This window comes from Agelaius phoeniceus, chromosome 29 (assembly GCF_051311805.1).
Source record: "Agelaius phoeniceus isolate bAgePho1 chromosome 29, bAgePho1.hap1, whole genome shotgun sequence".
In the NCBI taxonomy this organism is placed as follows: Eukaryota; Metazoa; Chordata; class Aves; order Passeriformes; family Icteridae; genus Agelaius; species Agelaius phoeniceus.
This window is the reverse complement of record NC_135293.1, coordinates 107,872-128,108: the sequence shown is the minus strand read 5'-3', so window position 1 is coordinate 128,108 and position 20,237 is coordinate 107,872. Positions and strand designations below refer to the sequence as shown.

Here is a 20,237-nt window from a genome sequence, read left to right as displayed (position 1 = left end):
TTCCACCATCACCTCTGGGATGGGATATAGGGAAGGAATTCTCCTCTGTTTCCCGCGCTGCTAATGAGCCTACACTTAATGAGCCGCCCCTTAATTAAAGAGCGGACTCGCCGTCCAAACTACAACTCCCAGCATGCCCCGCGCCGCGCTCCATCCGGGTCTTCCAGCACTGCACCCGCCCCGCCCTTCCGCGCGAGCACTTCCTGCCTCAACCGAGCCCTCCCATCGATGATTGACAGACACGGCGCCCAATAGAAACGCAGCGTTCCGCGGCGCGGACCAATCGGCGCGCGCGAGGCGGGCGGCCATGACAGTGGGCGGGCCGGGGCGGCTCCTCCTGGCTGGTGGCGGCGAAGATGGTACGTGAGCCCCCCGCCGCAATGGCGGCCCCGCGCCGGCCTCGGCGGGCCGCCCGCGGCTCCCGGGACCCGCCGCGCCGCCCGCGGCCTTCACGGTACCGCAGCGGCGGCGCCGCGGCCGCTTCCGGCCTGTAGGGCCCGCGCCCTCTGCGGCCTGGGCGGGGGTGGCGGGGCTGAGGGGGTGTGAGGGGTTCTCGCTCTCCGGGGAGGCGGTGATGGGAGCTCCGGGCGGGGTGCGGGGGATTTGGGGGATGAGGGGAGCCCCAGGGCGGGCTGCGGGGGATTTGGGGTGAGAGGGAGCCCCAGGGCGGGGTTTGGGCTCGCGATGAGGTTGGAGGACCCCAATATGGGTGGGGGGCATCCTAAGGGGGGGCCGAACCATTTCTTTTGGGTGAGGGGTGACTTAAAGTTGGGCAGAACCATTTGTTTCATCGGGGGGGTTAGGGATCACCCTAAAATGAGGCTGAACCATTTGTTTTATGGGGGGGCTGAGGGGTCACAGTCTTGGGACCACCCTGGGAATTTTATCTGGGGAAGGAAAGTTTGGAGCTGCCCAAATCCCGGCACATTCCCTTCAGCCCCTGGAATTTGGGGTCGGTTGGACCGACACCAATTCCTGGGGTTCCCTGAGGGGTTTTTGGGAATTGTGGCTCCCCAGGCAGATTTCCTGAAAGGGCTCCCGGTGTACAACAAGAGCAACTTCAGCAGGTTCCATGCGGATTCCGTCTGCAAGGCTTCCGTGAGTGCTCCGGGGCCCCATTCCTTAATCCTGGAATTCCCCAATCCTGGAGTTCCCCCGTACCAGACTTCCACAATCTCAGAATTTCCCAATCTTGGGATTCCCCAATCCTGGAATTCCCCAGTCTTGGAATTCCAAAATCCTGGAATTCCCGAGTCTCGGAATTCCCAAATCGTGGCATTTCGTAGTCCTGGAGTTCCCCAGTCCCAGAGTTCTTGAATCCTGGAATTCCCCAATCCCTGAATTCCCAAATCCCCCCATTCCCCATTTCCATCCCGTCCCTGAGTCTCTCTCTCATTCCCATTCCAGAACCGCCGGCCCTCGGTGTATTTGCCCACCAGAGAATTCCCCTCGGAACAGAGTGAGTCCTGCTGGGAAAATCCCAATTTTTATCGGCTCCACCGGGGACATCCCACAGTCCCAGCTCCCCCTCTTCATTCCCAGTATTCCCTCTCTTCATTTCCAGCTTCCTCCCTTTTACTTCCCATTTTCCCCCTTTTAATTCCCATTTTCCCCTTTATTCATTCCCATTTTTCCCCTTCTTTATCCTCAATTTCCCCCCCAACAATTCCCAATTTTTCCTCCCTCCTTACCCATTGAAATCCTCCTAAAACCTGATTTTTTTTCCCTGTTTTTCCTTGGAATTATTCCCAGTTATCGTGACAGAGAAGACAAACATCCTCCTGCGCTACCTCCACCAGCAGTGGGACAAAAAGGTGACTTTTGGGATCCAAATTTCCCAATTTTTCTGGGAATTTGGGATGGATTCATTCCAGGAATCGTTCCCGTAGGAATGGTGAACGTGGGAATTCCAGGCAGGAAATCCTGGGGTGGTTCTGGCCCTGGAAATGAGGGGAAATTGGGATTGAGGGGGAGTTGTGGTTGGGAATTTGGGAATGCTGGGATTTGGGAACTCTGGGATTGGGAATGCTGGGATTTGGGGACTCTGGGATTGGGAATGGTTGGCTTTGGGAATTACGGGCTTGTGAATGTTGGGGTGTGGGAATGTTGAGAATGGGAATACCGGGGAGTGGGAATGTTGGGATTTGGGAGTCTGGGGATTTAGGAATCCCAGCATGTGGGAGCACCGGGGATCCCCGTGCTGGGAGTCTGCCCTGGAATTGCCCTCGGATTTCCCTGGAACCCCCCAAATTCCCTGAAAGCCCCTAAGCCCCCCCGGCACGTCCCGAGGTGCCCCGATGGCCCCGGCCCTGCCTGAGCCCCGGCGCTGTTGCAGAATGCGGCCAAGAAGCGGGAGCAGGAGCAGGGCGAGCTCGAGGGGGAGAACTCGGCCCCGCCGCGCAAAATCGCCCGGACCGGCAGCCAGGACATGACCGAGGACACTTAAAAACCCTGGAGCTGGGAATTCCCAAGGCTCTTCCCGCTTTTTGTCACCTCCGCACCCCTCCCCTGACCCGCTGGGAATTCCCAGGATCCGCCCTATTTATTTGGGATTTGCCTCGTGCCTGGTTTTTGGTTTGTATTTATGGGGTTTTTATGGAGAGGGAGAGTTGTTCGTCCTTAGGGGCCCTAATTCCCAAAACTCCTGGTTTTTCTGGGGTATCCCAGAATTCCTAATTCCCAAAATTCCCCTTTTTCCTGGGATTCCTGGGTGCTGTTCCCTGGGAAAGCCCAGAATTCCTAATTCCCCAAAATTCCCCCTTTTCCTGAGATTCCTGGAATTCGCTCCTGAGATCTCCCAGGAGAGCTCATTTCCAAAAATCCACTTTTCCTGGGATTTATTCCCTTCCCAAAATTCCCTTTTTCCTGGGATTCCTCGGATCTGCTCCTTGTGAAATTCCAGGACGACTCCCTCCCCTTTTTTTTCCCCCCAAAATTCCACTTTTTTTGGGATTCTTGGGATCTACTCCCTGTGATACCCCAGAATTCCTCATTCCCAAAACGCCACTTTTTCTGGGATCTCCTCCCTTCCCAAAAATCCCCTTTTCCCAGGATTCCCCACATCCCCTCCCTGTAAAATTCCAGGATTTTTTTCCCTTCACAACCCCCTGGAGAAATTCCCAGGAATCCTTTGGATATTCCCAATCCAACCACAACTGTGAGGCCTTTCCCATTTTTCCAGAAAATTCCCAACCCCTTCCCAGGCTCCGATCATGGCTGGAGCCGATCCCTGGGAATTTAGATCCTGGGATTTTTTTGGGGCTGGATCCACGGAATTTTTTTCCCCACCCTCTGGAAAAGCCGGGAATGTCGATCCTTAAATCCCGATTTTCTCCCGGGAATCGCCGGATCCTCTCCGAGGGATCACTCGGAATTCCCAGGACTGGGAGCGGCCCCGGATCTGGGAGAATCCAGGCTGGAATTCCAGGAATCCAGGATGGAATCTGGGATCTGGGCTGGAAGAATCCAGGCTGGAATTCTGGGAATCCAGGCTGGAATTCCAGAATCCAGGCTGGAAATCCGGGAATCCAGGATGGAATTTGGGATCTGGGCTGGAATTCAGGAATCCAAGATGGAATTCAGGATCTGGGCTGGAAGAATCCAGGATGGAATTCAGGAATCCAGGATGGAAGAATCCAGGATGGAATTCCGGGAATGCAGAGCCCATCCCTCGCTCCCCAAATCCTCGGGATTGAGACAATTCCCAGCCACCTTTCCGGGACCATCCAGAGGCTCAGGATCCACGGAGAACCTCAGGAAAGGACGGGATGATCCCAAAATTCCAGCTGCTTTTCCATGAGGAGCTGATTCCCGCAGGAATCCCGGAATTCGGGGCCCTTCTCCCTCCCCTTGCTGGGAAACCCACAGGGATTTTTCCATGAGATTCCCAGAATCGATTCCCAGCTCTGACTCTGGGAGGGTTCCTGCTGCCCCTTTTCCCGGAAAATCCCGGATCCACCCTGGGAATTCCGGGCTGGGAAGGGCCAGAGCTCCTCCAGAAGCTCGGGAGGAGCAGGACACAGCTCCGGTCGGAATTCCCAGAATTTGGGACTGGAATTCAATCCAGAACTTTGGCTCTGCCTCGTTTTTCCCAATTTTTTTTTTTTTTTTTGTTTGTTTGTTTTGTTTTGGTTGGTTGGTTTTTTTATGGAAGCGACTTTGGAATTCCTGGAATGCGGTGTTGGGGGGGTGGGGGGAGGGGAAGGACAAGCGGAATTCCCGGGATTTTGGTTTGGTTTGGGATTTTCAGCTGGAGAACTCTGGGAGGAGCCGGATTTGAGGAATCTCTGGGAGGAATTCCGGGGGTTCCAGGAGAGGAGGGCGGATCCCGGGGTTCCCGAGGCTCGGGAATGTTGTTCCATTAAAGAGTTGGCACTTCCTGCTGGAATTCCCACTTTTCTTCCCCCTGGGAAAGGGGGACGGGAGCCTCGGGAATGGGAATTTATCCCGGGAAAAGCAGGGCTGGGGAATTCCGGGGGGAAAGGTCGGGATTGGCCGGAGCTGGGCGGGTTTGGGATTGCCGGGGGTTCCGGGTCCATTCGGGATTGGGGATCCCTGGATTTGGGGCTCTCATCCCATCCCTGGATTGGGGATCCCCCTTCCCCCTCTCCTCCAGCTCGTTCCCAGCTTTTCCTGGAATTCCTGGAGCTCTGTTTCCCCCTTCCCTTGATCTGATTCAGGAAATCTTCTGGAAAATTCCCGGAAAACCTCCCCTGCCACTTCCTGGTGCCTTCCCACCCAGAATTCCCAAACTCCACCATTTTTCTGGCGGTTTTTGCCCAGTTCCCACCTCTTCCTCCTCATCCCGGGATTTCCTGTGTCCTGCAGCTCCCAAATCCCAGGATTCCCTCCCCAGACACCCCCAGGGCTTGGAATTCTTGGAATTCCTGGAATTCCCAGAGCCCAATCCTGAATTTTTTGGGAATTTTCCACCCAATTTTGGCCATTCCCAAACCCCAGCAAGCTCTGTCATTCCCAGCTCCAGGATTTTCCCTTTAAATCCTTCAATTTCCACTCAAAATCTGGGATCACAGAGCTGGTAAAACCTGGATTTTCCCAGCATTCCTGCTAAAATCCCAGGTGTCCACCGGAATTCTTTTTCCAGGAATTTCTTTTCCAACAATTCCACATTTTTATCAACAAGAAATTGATGGAATTTCAAGGATTTAATCGGATTTTTCCATCCTTTCCTGGATCCTGGAGATATTTGGATCTTGTTTTCCAGAGGTTGGGAATGCTGCTCTGGATCCTGGAGCCTAACTCAAATATTCAAAAATGCAAATGAGATGCAAATGAGCTGTCGAAATAAATTTCTTTTTTATTGCGGATTTTACAAAAATAAATTAAAAATAAATAAATTAAACCCCCCCTCCCCCCCTCCCTTTCCTTCCTTTCCTGGAATTCCCACGGAATTCGCACTCCAAGGAAAAAAATCAAAGGAAAAACCATTCCCGAATATTTCCCTCCTCCGAAATTCCAGGGATTTTTTTTGTTGTTTTTTTGGGAAAGGGATGAAAATTCCCCAGATTTGGGGCTTTTCCCTCTGGGAATTCTCCACTCCAGAGGGAGATGGGATCAAAGCCATTCCCGGGGATTTTTGGGAAAATCCCATGGGATGAGGGAGGGAGAAGGAGCTGGAGCCTCCCGGAATTCCCAACGTTCCCAGGGCTCCCTTTTCCTGGGATTTGCCCCAGGATCTCTGCAGGATATTCCAGGCCAGGGCAGGTGGGGGGGATTGGGATCCTCCTGCATCCACGTTCCCAAATCTCCTTCCCTGTTCCCAAATCTCCATCCCTAATTCCCAAATCTCCACCCCCATTCCCCAACTCCATCCCTAATCCTGGTCTCCATCCCCAATTCCCAAATTTTCCTTCCCAATCTCCATCCCCAGTTTCCACATTCCCAAATTAACCTTTCCGATCGCACCTGGATTTTTCCCACCCCGGAGAGGGAACATGGAGCTTTTCCCTTTTGGGAATCCCGGATTTTCCTGCCCTTATTGCTCTGGAAAATGGCTTCGATTTGGGATCCCGAAAAAAACCCCAAACCCCAAAATTCCATGGATTCTTTGACATTCCATGGATTCTTCGAAAGAGGAGGGGGGAAAAAAAACCCCAAAAAAATTCCAACCTGATTTTTGGGAAGAGGGAACAGGAGGGGATTTGGGACCACTCCCCCCCTCCCCCCTTTTCCCAGCTTTTCCCTCTTTTTCCAGATTTTTCCCTTTGAGAATGGATGTCCCCAAGTGCCACCAACCCCGCGAAGCGAAGCAGGGAAAGGAGGGAGCGCATTCCCAGCATGGATCCCGCTGGATCCGGGGAATCCCGGGAAATCCAGGAATTCCTTCCCGCGGCAGCAGCGAAGCGGCTCCCACCCCCTCCCCATTGTCCCTCCCCGTGTCCCCTCCTTGTCCCGCCCTTTATTGCGACAGAATTCCAGGGAATTCGGAGCTGGAGCCGGGAATGTCCCGCTGGGATTCGGGATTTGGGAGAAGCGGCACCGGCGGCGGGATCGGGGTTGGGATTTAGTGCAAGAAACGCTGCCCATGCACGGCATTCCCGGGAAATGCGCCCCATTCCCGGCTGGAAAACTCCCGGGAAGGATCTCCGGGATTTGGGGTTGGGATCCGGGATTGGGATCCGGGATCCAGGCGGGGGGAGCGGGCGGAGCAGGGTTGAGGCACGGCTGAATCGGGCTCGTCCCGGGGTTCCCGGGAATTCCAGGAGCGGGACGTGGCTCCCGGAGGATCCAAAGGCTGGAGCGCGGCGTCTCTGGGGGAAGCGGAGTCTGGGAGAGTTCGGGATGCTCCAAAAACCGGGATAACCGCCCCGGTTCCCATGGAAACCGGGATAACTGCCCCCGGTGAGCCTAGGAAGTTTCGGGACGCTCCAGCCGCACCGGGCTGTCCCGGCCGTCCCGGGATACCTCGCGCCGTGCCCGGGTACCGGGACTCCGCCGCCCGCCGCTCTCAGGCCTCCCCCGCCGTTCCCCCGCGGCTCCCGGGGCGGTGGCGGCGGCTCCGCGCGGCGGCGCCGGGGGGACCGGGGGGACCGGGGGGACACGGGGGGACGCAGCCCGGGGGACCGGGGGCACACGGCGGGGGGACGCAGCACAGAGCACCGGAGCGGAGCGCGGCGCTGGCGGCTCCCGGGCCGGCCCCGCGGGCGAGCGGCGGCGAGAGGCTCCCGACGGCCACGGCCGCTCGCAGCAGGGACCGGGCGGCTCCCGGAACCGCCGGAACCGCCGGAGCCCCGCTCAGAACCGGGCACCGCCGCCCTCCTCCTCCTCCTCCTCCTGCTCCGCCCGGTTCTCCGGTTCCCCGTGCCCCCGGAGCCCCGCTCAGAGCCCGGCACCGCCGCTCTCCTCCCCCGCCCGGCTCCTCCCGACCCCCCGGAGCCCCCGGTCAGAGCCGGGCACCGCCGCCCTCCTCCTCCGCCCGGTTCTCCGCTTCCTCCCTCGCCCCTTCCTCGTTGAGATGCGACTTCCCGGGCCCCGCGTCCGCCGAGGGCCCCGCGCGGGGCTGCGGGGACGCTCCGGCCGCGCCCCCGTTGGCACCGAGCCCTTCGGACTTGCCGAAATTAAAGAGCTTGCCGGGGTTGAAGGGCTTGGTGGGCGACTGCACCTTCTCGGTGCCCGCGTCCCGCTTAGTCTCGGGCGATTTGAGGAATTTGAAGCTCAGGAACCCCGGCAGTTTGTTCTCGCTGCCCGTGGGCGACTGCGGCGACCTGGCGGTGGCGGTGCCAGCCGCGCCGGTGCCCCCGGACAGGAACTTGCCCTGCAGGGGGATGATCTGCTTCAGCTTCATCACGTTGTTGGTGGCCAGCAGCGAGCTGGGCCGCTTGGGTTTGTCGGGGCCGTGCGCGGAGGAGCCGCCGGAGCTTTTCCCCTTGGCCTGGCCCTTGTCGTGCGCCGGGTCCTGCCCGGTGGCCTCGGCCTTGGCGGCCTCGTCGCGGGCGGGGTCGCGGTCGCGGCGCGCCTGGAGCTCGGCGTGGCGCTGCCGCTCCTCCTCCTCACGCTTGCGGCGCTGCTGCTGCTGGAAATGGTGCTGGGCCTGCCGCTCGTGCTTCTGGGGACAGCGACAGGGGACATCGAGGGGACACCGGGAATGGGGCAGGGCCCGGGGACATCAGGAGGACGCAGCCAGGAGACATTGAGGGAACAGAAACAGGGGATGAGGAGGGGACACCAGGACAGTGCGGGGACACCGGGCATGGGGTGCAGCTGGGGGACATAGAGGGGACACTGGGCATGGGGACATCGAGGGGGACACCAGGCATGGGGGCACAACAGGGGGCACATCTAGGGACACATTGAGGGGCACATTCAGGGGACACTGGCCATGGGGACACCCCAGGGAGCCCAGTGGTGCCGGGGACACCTTGGGGACACCTTGGGGATGCCACCCCAGCAGGACCCACCTTGAAGGCCTCGCGGCGCTGGTACTCCAGCTTGGCCATCTCCTCGGCCACCCAGGCGGGAATGTCGGGAATGGCCACCTGGATCACGTACTTGAGGAGCAGGGCAAAGTGCTGGAGACATGGGGACACAGGGACACAGCTCAGCATTCCCGGCATTCCTGAAATCCCATCCTTCCACCCCAAAATCTGCCCCTTCCTTTTGAAAATCCAGCATTTCCACCCCAAAATCCACCCCTTCTATCCCAAAATCCAGAATTTCCACCCCAAAATCTGGCCCAGTGTCCAGGGAATATATTAATTAATTGTCCAGGGATTTGAGTACCCAGGGCTGTGAGTACCCAGGGATTTCAGTACTCAGGGATTTGAATATCCAGGGATTTGAGTACCCAGGGCTGTGAGTACCATGGAGTGTGAATATCCAGGGGTGTGAGTACCCAGGGATTTCAGTACCCAGGGATTTCTGGCCCATCCAGCCCAGAACTCCCCCGGCCATTCCCACCCTTGGCCATCACCTCCCTGAGCCGTGACCCAACCTGGGCACCCCAAACCCCATTGGGGTGACCCTGGGGTGACCCCAAACCCCAGCAAGGTGACCCCAAACCCCATTGGGGTGACCCCAGCCCCGCTGCCCCCAGTACCTCGAGCACCACGACGCAGACGATGGCAGCCTGGGGGCTGAGCCCCGGGAAGAGGCGCTGCAGCTGCCCGCACTGAGCGATCAGGTAGCAGTTAACCACGATGGCCAGGACGCCCATGGCCTCCATCACCTTCTGCAGGACAGATTTGGGGCATTAATTAAAGGGTTTTTGGTTAATTTGTTAATTAGTGTGGTGGTTAATGGGGATCACACTGAGCCGATGCTGTCCCTGCTGTCCCCGTGTCCCTTGTCCCACCTGCCAGTGGCCGATGCTGTCCCCTCTGTCCCCACTGTCCCCATGTCCCACTGTCCCCAGCACCTGCCAGTGGCCGATGCTGGCCACGCGCTGCCCGAAGGGTCTCTGCAGGCCCGTGCAGAGCTTGAAGGCGTCGCTGCGGATCTCCAGGACGTTGTTGAGCAGCGCGCAGGCAGCCGCCAGTGGGAAGGCTGAGGAGAAGAGCACCACGTAGCCAAACTGGATGAACATCTCCTGGTAGTCCTGGAAGGTGTCCTGAGGGGACAGCGGGGACAGTGCCCAGGTCACTGGGGGCTCCGGGGTGGCTCCTGATGGGACAGCTTGGGAAGGGACATTCTGGGAGGCCACTGGCCATGGGGACACCTCATGGAGCCCTGGGACACCCTGGGCATCCTGATGGCCACGGGGACACCTCAGGAAGGGACACTTTGGGAGGCCACCAGACACAGGGACACCTCAGGGGACCCATGGGACACCTCGGGTCCTGATGGCCACAGGGACACCTCAGAGAGCCCCAGAACACCTTGGGGAACCCAGCAGGTCCAGGGACATGGGGACAAAGGGGACAGAAGCCACGCACCTCGTACTTCTTCATGCAGCTCTCCACCTCAGCCTGGGTCAGCTGCGTGGAGTAATCCTCCTCGGGGGGGTCAATCCACGAGGCGCGGTTGCGCTTCCTCCCTTCCTCCTCGCCCTCCTCCTCCTCCCTCCTCCTCCTCCTCGCCAGCACCGCCGCCTCCGCCGCCCTGCCGGGGCTGCCGGGCTGCGCTTCGGCCTCCTCCTCCTCCTCGCAGAGCTCGAACACGGCCGCGGGGTCCATGCCCTTCTCCACCATGGTGGGGCTGCCCTCCTCCAGGAAGGGCTCGTCCTCGGTGCCGGCGGGCTCGGCGCGGCGCTCGGCGCGCTCGATGAAGCTCACCTTCTTCAGCTTCAGCCCGCAGTCCAGCGCGCTCTCCTCCTCCGAGTCCGAGCCGCGCCGCTCTTCCTCCCCTCCCGCCTCCTCCTCCTCCTCCTCGGGCACGCCGCAGCCCCCGTTCAGGCATTTCTTCTCGCCGCGCTGTCCCTCCGCAGGGGCGTGCGGGGGCGGCCGCGGGGCGAGCAGGCGGAGCAGGGCCCGCCCGAGCTCCCGCAGGCTCCGCACGCTCAGCTCGCCGCGCCGGAGCCGCCGGTACAGGTGCGGCTGCGACACCTCCCGCACGTTCTGCAGGAACTGCCGCGTGATCAGCAGCGTGGCCAGCATCTGCGGGGACACGGGGGACACGGGGGACGCGGTGTCACCCCCCGCCGATAGCCGGGGATTGTCCCCATGGCCTGGCCCCGTGGGGTTCCTGGTGCTCCTGGGGTGTCCCTGCTTCTCCTGTGGGGTCGCTGCTCCTCTCTGATGTCCCCTCAGTGTCCCTGCTCCCCTTGTGGTGTCTCTGATGTCCCTTTAGTGTCCCCACCCCTCCTGTGATGTCCCCGTGCTGTCCCTGCTCCTCTCTGCTGTCCCCGTGGTGTCTCCACCCCTCCGTGTCAGCCCCCAGTGTCCCCTCTGCTGTGACCCCCGCCCACCACTGGCACCCCCATGGGGCGGGGCCGCAGCAGAGCCACCGCCACCCTGGGCGGGTTGGGTGTCCCCTGGGTGTCCCTTGAGTGTCCCCTGGGTGTCCCCACGCTCCTACTTTGGATACTCCCAGGGTCCAGCAAAAGCGCAGGAGGCGCCTGAGGAAGATGAGGGAGAGGTGGAGGTGGAGGAGGATGGAGGGGAGCAGAGCCTCCCGGAGCTGCCGCGCGAGGCTCTGCGACAGGGACAGGATGAGCAGGAGCTGCGGAAGGGACACAAAAGGGACACAAAAGGGACACAAAAGGGACAACACGGCGACACCACACAGGGATAGAGACACGCTGTGAGCCACGCTGGGCGGGGACACAGGCGGGGACACCCGGAGGGATGCAGTGGTGGTGGAGGGGGTGGAGGGGTGCTGGGGACACTGTGGGGACATCGGCCCCGCTGGCAGGGTCCCCTCACCTCCTTGAGGCGCTCCATGTCCTTGAGGTAGAATCCGATGTAGAAAAGGCTCAGGTAGGAATTGACGAACTGGAACTGGCGGTGACAGCGGGGTGGCACCTCGGTCACCTCGGTGTCCCCTCAGCGCTGGCTGAGACCTTCTGCTTCCCTCCGTGTCCCCTCTGTGACACCTCCAGCCCCAGCTGCCACCTCTGCAGCTGCCAGGAGCCCTCCGGTCCCTCCTGGACCTCTCTGGTCCCCTCTGTCCCTCACCAAGAGCCCCCCAGTACCCCCCAGTGCCCTCTGTCCCCTCTGTCCCCTCAGCAAGAGCTGCCAGGACCTCTCCAGTCCCTCCCACTCCCCAGTGTCCCTGACCCTGGCCCCTCCAGTCCCCCAGTGTCCCCCCCGTGTCCCCATGTCCCTGTGTGGCCCCGTGCCCCCATGTCCCCCCCATGTCCCCCCCATGTCCCCATGTCCCCCAGTGTCCCCTTGTCCCCGTGTCCCCAATGTCCCCATGTCCCAGTCTCCCCTCAGTGTCACTCCAGTGTCCCTGTGTCCCCGTGTCCCCTCACCAGGACCATTTTGATGATGAGGTGTTTCTCGTAGGCGCTCTGAAGCCGATAATTCTCTGCAGGGCACAGGATGAGTCAGGGGGGCCTGGGGGTCCCAGGGCCACCCCAGGGCCACCCCATGGCCACCCCAGGGCCACCGCAGGGTCCCCAGCGCACCCATGTCATTGAGCCACAAGGCCACTTTCTTGTAGATCTCGTCACAGGCAGTGACAATGACAGCCAGGATGATTTTGGGCAGGAAGCGAAGGACGCGCGGCAGCTCCTGGATGCTGAGCACCAACTCCTGTGGGGACAAGTGGGGACAGGGACAGGAACAGGGTGGGGACAGGGATGGGGACAGGGTGGAGCCAGGGACAGGGATTGGACAGGGACAGGGATGGGACAGGGACAGGGGACAGGGAGACAATCGGGGTCAAGATCAGGATCAGGAGCCGGAGCAGCACCAGCAGGAGGAGCAGTGCCACTGTCACTGTCCCCAGAGCGGGGCCACACCTGGAGCTGGAAGCAGCCAAGCATGAGGAGGAAGACGAGGATGAGGCAGGCCAGGCAGACGGGGAGGCTGACGAGGCTCTGGAACAGGAGGCGCTTCCAGGGCGGGTAATAGAACTCCTCAGCGCTGGTCACTGGGCTGATCCGCTTGGTGCCCTGCAGGCACGGCCCGTGGCACACCCAGGGACAGGGACAGGGACAGGGACAGGGACAGGGACCCGCGGGGCACTCACAGGGACAGGGACAGGGACAGGGACAGGGAGACACAGGGCACCCACAGGGACAGGGACAGGGACAGGGACCCACGGGGCACTCACAGGGACAGGAACAGGAACAGGGACAGGGACAGGGACAAGAACCCCCGGGGCACCCACAGGGACCGGGACCCCACAGCCCCAGGGACCCCACAGATCCAGGGTCCCCTGCTGGGACCCTGGGACTGGTGGCTGAGCCCCCCTCAGGAAGGGATCTGGGGGCCTTCCCGAGGAATGGGATACCCCAAAAGGAATGGGATACCCCAAAAGGAATGGGATACCCCAAAAGGAATGGGATCCCCCAAGGAACGGGACCCCCAGGAATGGGACCCCGGAAGGGAGGTGACCCCGTGCTGGTGTCTGACCCGGAACTGGGGCCGGGGCTCCTCCAGGGACTCTGCGGGGGTGTCCAGCGTCCCCCACTTGTAGGCGAACTCGGCGCCGCGGCGCTTCCACTCCTCCAGGAACAGCGTGGCCCAGATGACGTTGAAGATGGCAAAGACCACGCAGGAGATGTCCTGGCTGGTCTGGGGGACAGACGGCACCAACTGCACCAGGGTTGGTCCCCTCCCCGCCCCCACAGACCCCAAATGCAGCCCTGGGGGGTTGGGAGTCCCCCCAGCCTCGAGGGAAGGGATGGGGTGGGGCATTGAGGGAAAAGGGGGAAGGAATCCATCAGGGACGGGGGGAAAACCCCACAAGGACGGATGTAAAACCCCACAAGGAAGAAAGGGAAACCCCACAAGGAAAACCCCACAAGGAGGGATGGAAAACCTCAAGGAAGGATGGAAACCCTCAAGGAGAATTGGTAAACCCCAAGGAGGGATGAAAACACGTAAAGGAGTATGGAAACCCTCACAGAAGGATGGGAACCCCAAGGGGGGGTGGAAACCCCCCAGGAAGGTTGGGAAGCCCCCAGAGTGGCCCCAGAGTGACCCCAGAGTGGCCCCAGGGTGGCCCCAGAGTGGCCCCAGAGTGGCCCCACCTGGTCTCTGTCGGTGAAGGTGTAGAGGATGGAGCCGAACACGGCCGGGTACACCATGGCCGAGGTGTAGAAGCCCAGCCAGGCAAAGTACATGGCAATCTTCACCCCAAAATAGTCACAGATGTCATCTGGGCGGGGCACAGGAGACATCAGCGGGGCCGGGACCCCAAAACTCCACTGGGGTCACCCCAAAGCTCACTGAAGGGCTAGGGCCCCACAAACCCTCCTGGGGTGACCCCAAACCCTCCGAGCCCCCCGAAGCGCCCCTGGTCTCACCGAGGGGCTGCGCCTCGCACACCGCCTGCACCCAGGACTTCATCAGGCGCTTGAGGATCCTCTGCTCGTGCAGCGGGAACAGCTGCTGGATCACCCCCCGTGCGGCCAGCTCCGGGACTGCCACGGGGACACGGCGTCAGCGACATCGGGGACACGGGGACACGGCCCGGGGTCTCCGCTGCCACCCCGCGTGGCCCTGGGGGGGCGGGAGTAGGGGCGGGGACAATGGGGACAATGGGGACAGCTCTGTGCCCACCAGGATCCTACAGACCCCGCCCAGCACACGGCCCCAGGGATGGGGACAATGGGGACAGGGGGCCAGGGACAGTGGGGACAAGGCCCGGGATCCCCACTGCCACCCTGCGTGGCCCTGGGGTGGTGGGGCTGGCACAGGGACAATGGGGACGGTGGCACGTGGGAGCTCCGTGCCACAGGGGCAGTGTCAGCAGCGTCACTGAGTGCTGTGGCACTGTCACCGGCTGCCATGGCAGTGTCAGCAGTGTCACCGGCTGCCGTGGCACTGTCACGGGTGCCGTGGCACTGTCACAGGTGCCATGGCAGTGTTACCGGGTGCCACACTCACTGATGGGCTGGCCCTCCAGGAAGTGGATGTTGTGCAGGGACTCGCCCTGCTTGGCCCGCAGGTTCTCCAGCCAGTAGCGGATGATGCTCTGCCGCTCCTGTGGGGGACACGCTGCCATTGACCCTGTCCTTGTCACCTCCCTGACCCTATCCCCTCCCTGTCCCTGTCCCTGTCCCCAGTGCCAGGGGTGGCTGAATCCTCACCCAGCCTCCCCAGATCCCCATATCCCCATATCCCAACACCCCCATATCCCTGGATTCCTGAAGTTCTGTACCCCCTATCCCTGTACCCCACATCCGGGTACCCCATGTCCCCATATCCCACGCCCCGTCCCCACCTGGGAGCTGAAGAAGCCGAGCTCGTTGTCGATGTTCTCGTAGATGAAATCCTCCTCGCAGGAGAAGCCGCGGGTGCCGCCCCCGAACTCCGCCTTCACCGGCTTGCGCAGCCCCAGCTCGTCCGCCCCACGCAGCAAACTGCGGGGACAGCATGGGGACAGCGTGGGGACATGTAGAGGACAGCGTTGGGGATACATTGGGGACACTCTGGGGACATTCTGGGGACGGGCACGCACCTCTCGTAGGTGGCGGTGAGGAAGAAGGCGTAGACGCGCGTGTGCCGGTGGTGCCGCACCTGCACGATCAGCTCGGGGATGCCCAGGCGGATGTGGTTCAGCAGCCACAGCAGCGTGTGGTCATCCGTGCTGTCTGCGGGGACAGTGCCGTGTGTCCTGCCCCGTGTCACCGGCCCGGTGCCCATCCTGACGCGTGTCCCTCATCCCTGCTCCGGTGCCCCTCCATCCCTGTGTCCCTCACCCCAGTCCTGATCCTGCCATGTGTCCCTATCCCGGTCCTCATCCCTCCAGGTGTCCCTCATCCCTGTCCCCATCCTGTCGCGTGTCCCTGTCCCGGTCCCCATCCATCCACACACTCCCTATCCCTTCCCACGTCCCCACCCCTCCCTGCATCCCCAATCCCTCCCCCATCCCACATCCCCAGTCCCGCATCCCCAATCCCCCAATCCCCCATCCCCCATCCCCTCTGCCCCCTCCCGGACTCTTCCTCCCATCCCCACCCCCTCCTGCCCCGGCTATCCCGGTTTTACCGATTACATCCCAATCCCGGTTTTCCCGGTCCCACCCCACCCGATCCCGGTTTTACCGATTACATCCCAATCCCGGTTTTCCTGGTCCCACCCCACCCGGTCCCGGTTTTCCCGATTACATCCCAGTCCCGGTTTTCCTGGCCACAGCCCAATCCCGTTCTCCCGATCACATCCCAGTCCCTGTTTTCCCGGTCCCACCCCAGCCCTATCCCGGTTTTCCCGGTTTCCCGGACCGTTCCTACCCGGGAATGTCATCAGCACGTCGCAGTTCTCCGTGGGCACCGTTTTCATCCAGGCCTTGTGGGACATGATGTAGCGCCCGGCCTGGAGCAGCCGCTTCCCGAAGAGTTTATCTGCGGGGGGAGGCCGGGCAGGGATCAACCCCCGCGGGCAGCGGATCCCAGAGCGCCCCGGAGCCCCGGGCTGGCGGCGGGACGCGTCCCCGCCTGTCCCCAGCCGGGCCGTGGCACGGGGCACGGCGGTGCCACCGCCCTGGCATCGGGTTTCTCCTGCGGTAGCTCCCAAAATCGGCCCCGACAGCTGCGGGGAGGAGCCGCCAGCGCGTCCCGCCACCCCCGGCGGTGCCGAATGTCGCGGGGTGTCCCCTCGGAGCGTCCCCAAAGGCTCTCACCTCCTCCCGGAGCCCGGGCACGGAAAAGCGCAGGAAAAACGGGGATCGGGAAAAGCAGCCGGTCTCCATGGAAACCGCGCCGCCGCGCCGGGCTGCGGTGGGGACAGTCCCCAAAGCACCCCCGGGGCGCGGTGGCACCGAGGGGACACGGCCGCTGCCCCGCCCGGGGTGGCTGGGACGCGCTGTCCCCGTGCCCGGTGTCCCCAAAGCGCCGCCCGGGGAGGGTGGGGACGGGGGGGGGGGGTCCCAAAAAATCCACCCGGGGCTGGCAGGGAGGGAGGGGGCCCCCGATGGCGTGGGGACCCCGTTTGTCGCTTCCCTGCCTCAGTGTCCCCTTGTGCCTCAGTGTCCCCTCCTCGGCCCGGGATGTGGCGGTGCCCCGGGGCTGGGAAGGGCTCGGGGTGCCGGAAACCGCCCGGGAAAACAGGAAATGCCAGAGCTGCTGATGCCAAGAAGGCACCCCAAAACCGGACACCTCTGTGGGGCCCCCAAAACCGGACACCTCTGCTGCGATCCCCCAAACCCGGGCACCTCTGTGGGACCCCCAAACCCGGGCACCTCTGCTGGGACCCCGAAACCCGGGAACTTCTGCTGGGACCCCCCAAACCCCGCGCCCTGACGGGCTCTGAAAGGCTCCGCTGTCCCCGAGCCGAGGGTGGCACTTGAGGACAGCGCCAGGCTGCCACCCCCGCTGTGGCACCCGTCCGGCAGGCTGGGCACGGCCGTGCCCCGCCCTGGGGTGCGGGGGTGCCAGGCTGTGGGGCAATGGGGTGCCAAGGTTTGGGGGTAATGGGGTGCCAGGCTGCTGGGGCTTTGAGGTTTAGGGGTGCTCGGGTATTGGGGTGTCAGGGCGTTGGGGGGCTGGGGTACCCGGGTGTGGGGATGTTGAGGTATTGGGGTGCTGGGGGTATCAGGGTACTGGGATGTTGGGGTGTTGGGGTGTCAGGGTGTTGGTGCCAGGCTGTTGGGGTGCCAGGCTGTTGATGTTTCTGGGTGCAGGGGTACCAGGGTGTTACAGTGCAGGGCTCTTGGGGTGACAGGGATGGGATGCCAGGGTGTCAGGGTACTGGGGTACGGGGGTGCCCAAGTGCCAGGGTGTTGGGATATCAGGATGCAGGGGTGCTGGGGGGCTGAGGTATTGGGGTACCAGGGTGTTGGGGTGTCAGGCTTTGGGGATGTTGGGGTACCAGGGTGTTGGGGTACAGGTGCAGCTGGGTTTTGGGGTACTGGGGTGTAGAGGCACAATGGTGGTGAGGCGCAGGGATAGCTGGGTGTTGGGGTATTGGGGTGCCAGACTCTCAGGGTGCCCGTGTTTTAGGGTGCCAGTGTTTTAGGGTGCCAGGCCATGGGGATATCAAGCTGTGGGGTTACCCAGGTGCCCACGGTGCGCACGGGGCGCTGGCGGAGGTGGCCGTGCCACCCTGGCCGGGCAGCCGGGTGACGCCGGCGGGCTGAGCTCACCCACCCTGCATTATTTATGTCCTGCCCGCAGCGGTGCCACCCGGCGCGGGCGGCGGCTGCGGGGCCACTGCCACCCGCGTGGGGCAGTGCCCACCCCGGGGGCACAGACCCAGGCCCGGGGGTGCCCAAGCTCACGGAAAAGGGGGGTCCCCAGCACCCCCAGGCTGGCTGGGCTTTGGGGGGTGACCGCCACCCTCAACCCCGCTGTCCCCGCGGCCCCTCCCGACACGAGGTGCCACCACGGAGGTGGCCCCGAGGGCTCGGCGGGGCCGGCGCGCCGTGTGCCACCCCCCGGGTCCCCCCGCTTGTCCCCGTTTGTCGCCGGCCGTGCCGCTCACCTTGGCTCCCGGGCTAAGGTCACCGGAGCTGCGGCGTGGCGGGCACCGAGCGGTGTCCCCGGGGGGCACGAAGTGGGTCACCCGCCCGCCGGCAGGAGCCCCGCTCGGTGCCACAGCTGCCACCAGGCCCTGCCACCCCCCCGCGCCGCGGGGACCCTGATCCGGGGATGTCACCTGGCCCCGCGCCACGCGGGGGAGGGGACCCCAAGGCCGGCGTGGGGACAGCGACACAAAGGCTGCGAGCTGCGCCACCCCCCTGTCGTGCTGGGGGGGGCACGGGCCTGGCGAGGGAGGGTGGCGGGGGCAAAACGCCTTCCCGGGGTGGGGAGGGTGACACGGGGGGTGTCACCGGTGGGGGGGGACGGGACACGGCGCCGGCTGCCAGCGCCATCCCGGGGGGGCCTCGGGGCTGTCCGGGGAGGGGGGAGAGGTGACAAAACCCCTCCGAGAGCCACAGAACCCCCGCCATGAGGCGGGACCCGCCCGGGCGGGGGGGCTCGGAGCCCTCTCGGTACCGGGGGGATGCTCAGAGCTCCGGTACCGGCAGCCTCGACCGCCCCCCCGCCGCATCCCGGCCCGCATCCGCAGCGAGCCGCATCCCGGTCCTGCCCGTGCCCCCCCCGCCTCTCCCGGTTCCCCGTACCCAGCACTCCGGTGGGCGCCGCCGGTTCCGCTCGCTCCTCCGCGGCCGGGCCCCGCCGGGGCCGCTCTCCGTCCTGCGCCGCGGCCGCCGCCGCTTCGGGCATGGTGCGGGGCTCGGCGGCGGCGGCGGGGCCGGTGCATGGGGCCGCCGGGGCCGCCGGGGCCGCCGCTGCCGCCGCCGCTGCGGCCGGGAGGAGGGACAAAGGCGGCAGCGGCGGAGCGGAGCGCGGAGCCGCCGCTCCCGGTTCGCTCCGGTTGGCCGCGGCTCCCGGCCACGCGTGTCCGGCCGCGCCCCGCGGGGGGGTCCCGGGGGGAGCGCGGGGGGCGGCTCGGAACGGGGGTGGCACGGTGGGGCCCCCGCGGCGGCACCGGTGTGCCCCGAGGTGTCCCCCCCCCCGCTCCCCACATCGCCCCCCCGCTGTGCTCGGCCTGTCCCCAGCGGTGTCCCCAAGTGCCACCCCCCCGTGCCCCCCCGTGCCCCCTCAGTGCCCCCCCCGCCCGGTGAGGCGGCTCCCGGTAACCCGAGCGGGGTGAGCGCTGCCCGGTGACATTTGGGGTGACCCCCCCCTCCCCCAGAGCGGCCGCCCCAGCACGGGGGGGTCCCCCCAAAGTCCCACAAAGGCCCCCAGAGCCCCCCCCAAAGCCACCCCAAACCGGGGGTCCCGCCCAGCCCGGCCGCTCGGAGCCCCCCGGGATGCGGGAATTGGGCCCGGTGCCAGCCCGGCTACCCGGTGCCACCGGGAGATGTCCCCGAGCCGTCACCTCGGCTGGCACGGGGGAGGCGGGAACCGCTGCCAGGCCCGGGACTGGGGGGGCACGGGGGGGGCACGGGGTCAGCGGGGCCGTGCGGGCTGTCCCTGCCTGTCCCAGTCCATCCCAGCCCGTCCCAGTCCATCCGTGCCTATATCCCCCCTGGAAGACAAGCCCAGATTTTGGGAATTGCAATAGGAATAATAATAATAATATACACTATCTAAATTATCATTATAATTATCATTACCATTATCATTATCGTTATCATTATTTAACCACAAGAAGAAGTAAAATATATTGGTTTAATCTACAAGATGGTGAGAAGACAAGTCAAAGGTTAAAACCAAGCAAAAAAAAGATCTAAATGCAAAGAAATATTTTAAGATAAACTCTTATAAATCTGCATGAACCTCTGTAATGGAGTCTATAGAAAATATGGTTTAAGTTAAATAAATATACATATATTTTTATATATTTTATATTTATATATAAATTATATATATTTAATACAAAACCACTACAATACTATATTAAATATATATTATTTATATACATAAAACTATATATTTAATAAATTTATATTTATATTTATTTAACTTAAAACGTATTCTCTACAGACTGCTCCTTTACAGGGGGTACTTGCATATTCATATCAATAAATACAAATAAAAATAAATTAATTAAAAATATAAAAATAGAAATATCAAGCAAATAGCCAAGCACCCCAGCACCGGATTTTATCTCTTAATAAAATTTATAAATTTTTAAATTTTCTTTCAATATAAATAGATTTTAAATGTTACAAGAATTTAAATAATGTTTCTCACTGGGACCGGGCGGAGCGGAGGGGTT

At 62.2% G+C, this 20,237-nt stretch overlaps 2 protein-coding genes across 5 annotated transcripts; one reads left to right on the top strand and one right to left on the bottom strand.

Annotated features, from left to right (window-relative positions):
- The first annotated feature begins 280 nt into the window (after nucleotides 1–280).
- DDA1 (DET1 and DDB1 associated 1) lies at nucleotides 281–4,378 on the top strand. Its single transcript, XM_054650078.2, has 5 exons — nucleotides 281–359; nucleotides 1,018–1,098; nucleotides 1,408–1,459; nucleotides 1,753–1,814; nucleotides 2,336–4,378. The coding sequence occupies exons 1-5, from the start codon at nucleotides 357–359 to the stop codon at nucleotides 2,444–2,446; spliced, it is 309 nt and encodes a 102-aa protein (XP_054506053.1). The 5' UTR covers nucleotides 281–356; the 3' UTR covers nucleotides 2,447–4,378.
- Nucleotides 4,379–5,297: 919 nt separating this feature from the next.
- ANO8 (anoctamin 8) lies at nucleotides 5,298–18,965 on the bottom strand. Of its 4 annotated transcripts, none has more exons than XM_077191460.1 (18): nucleotides 18,634–18,914; nucleotides 15,803–15,913; nucleotides 15,031–15,163; nucleotides 14,794–14,932; nucleotides 14,457–14,553; nucleotides 13,874–13,990; nucleotides 13,598–13,725; nucleotides 12,978–13,160; nucleotides 12,362–12,514; nucleotides 12,026–12,152; nucleotides 11,870–11,925; nucleotides 11,319–11,393; nucleotides 10,972–11,115; nucleotides 9,891–10,550; nucleotides 9,374–9,565; nucleotides 9,056–9,187; nucleotides 8,418–8,528; nucleotides 5,298–8,065 (listed from the first exon to the last, which is right to left on the bottom strand). In XM_077191460.1, exons 1-18 carry the CDS (start codon nucleotides 18,734–18,736, stop codon nucleotides 7,403–7,405), a joined length of 3,324 nt encoding a protein of 1,107 aa, XP_077047575.1. In that variant the 5' UTR covers nucleotides 18,737–18,914; the 3' UTR covers nucleotides 5,298–7,402. The 4 variants fall into 4 exon arrangements, with proteins under 4 accessions (XP_077047575.1, XP_054506216.2, XP_077047576.1 ...); XM_054650241.2 differs by having other exon boundaries at nucleotides 12,978–13,139; nucleotides 18,634–18,913; XM_077191461.1 differs by lacking the exon at nucleotides 18,634–18,914 and adding an exon at nucleotides 17,991–18,194.
- Between the last annotated feature and the right edge of the window lie 1,272 nt (nucleotides 18,966–20,237).

Coding starts and splice junctions, on each gene's coding strand:
- DDA1 (XM_054650078.2), top strand. Junction 1,099..1,407: donor ATTCCGTCTGCAAGGCTTCC/GTGAGTGCTCCG, acceptor TTCCCATTCCAG/AACCGCCGGCCCTCGGTGTA. Junction 1,815..2,335: donor ACCAGCAGTGGGACAAAAAG/GTGACTTTTGGG, acceptor GCGCTGTTGCAG/AATGCGGCCAAGAAGCGGGA.
- ANO8 (XM_077191460.1), bottom strand. CDS start 18,736: ATGCCCGAAGCGGCGGCGGCCGCGGCGCAGGACGGAGAGCGGCCCCGG. Junction 15,914..18,633: donor GGCGCCCACCGGAGTGCTGG/GTACGGGGAACC, acceptor CTCCCCCCGCAG/ATAAACTCTTCGGGAAGCGG. Junction 8,529..9,055: donor TCTGCGTCGTGGTGCTCGAG/GTACTGGGGGCA, acceptor CCATGTCTCCAG/CACTTTGCCCTGCTCCTCAA.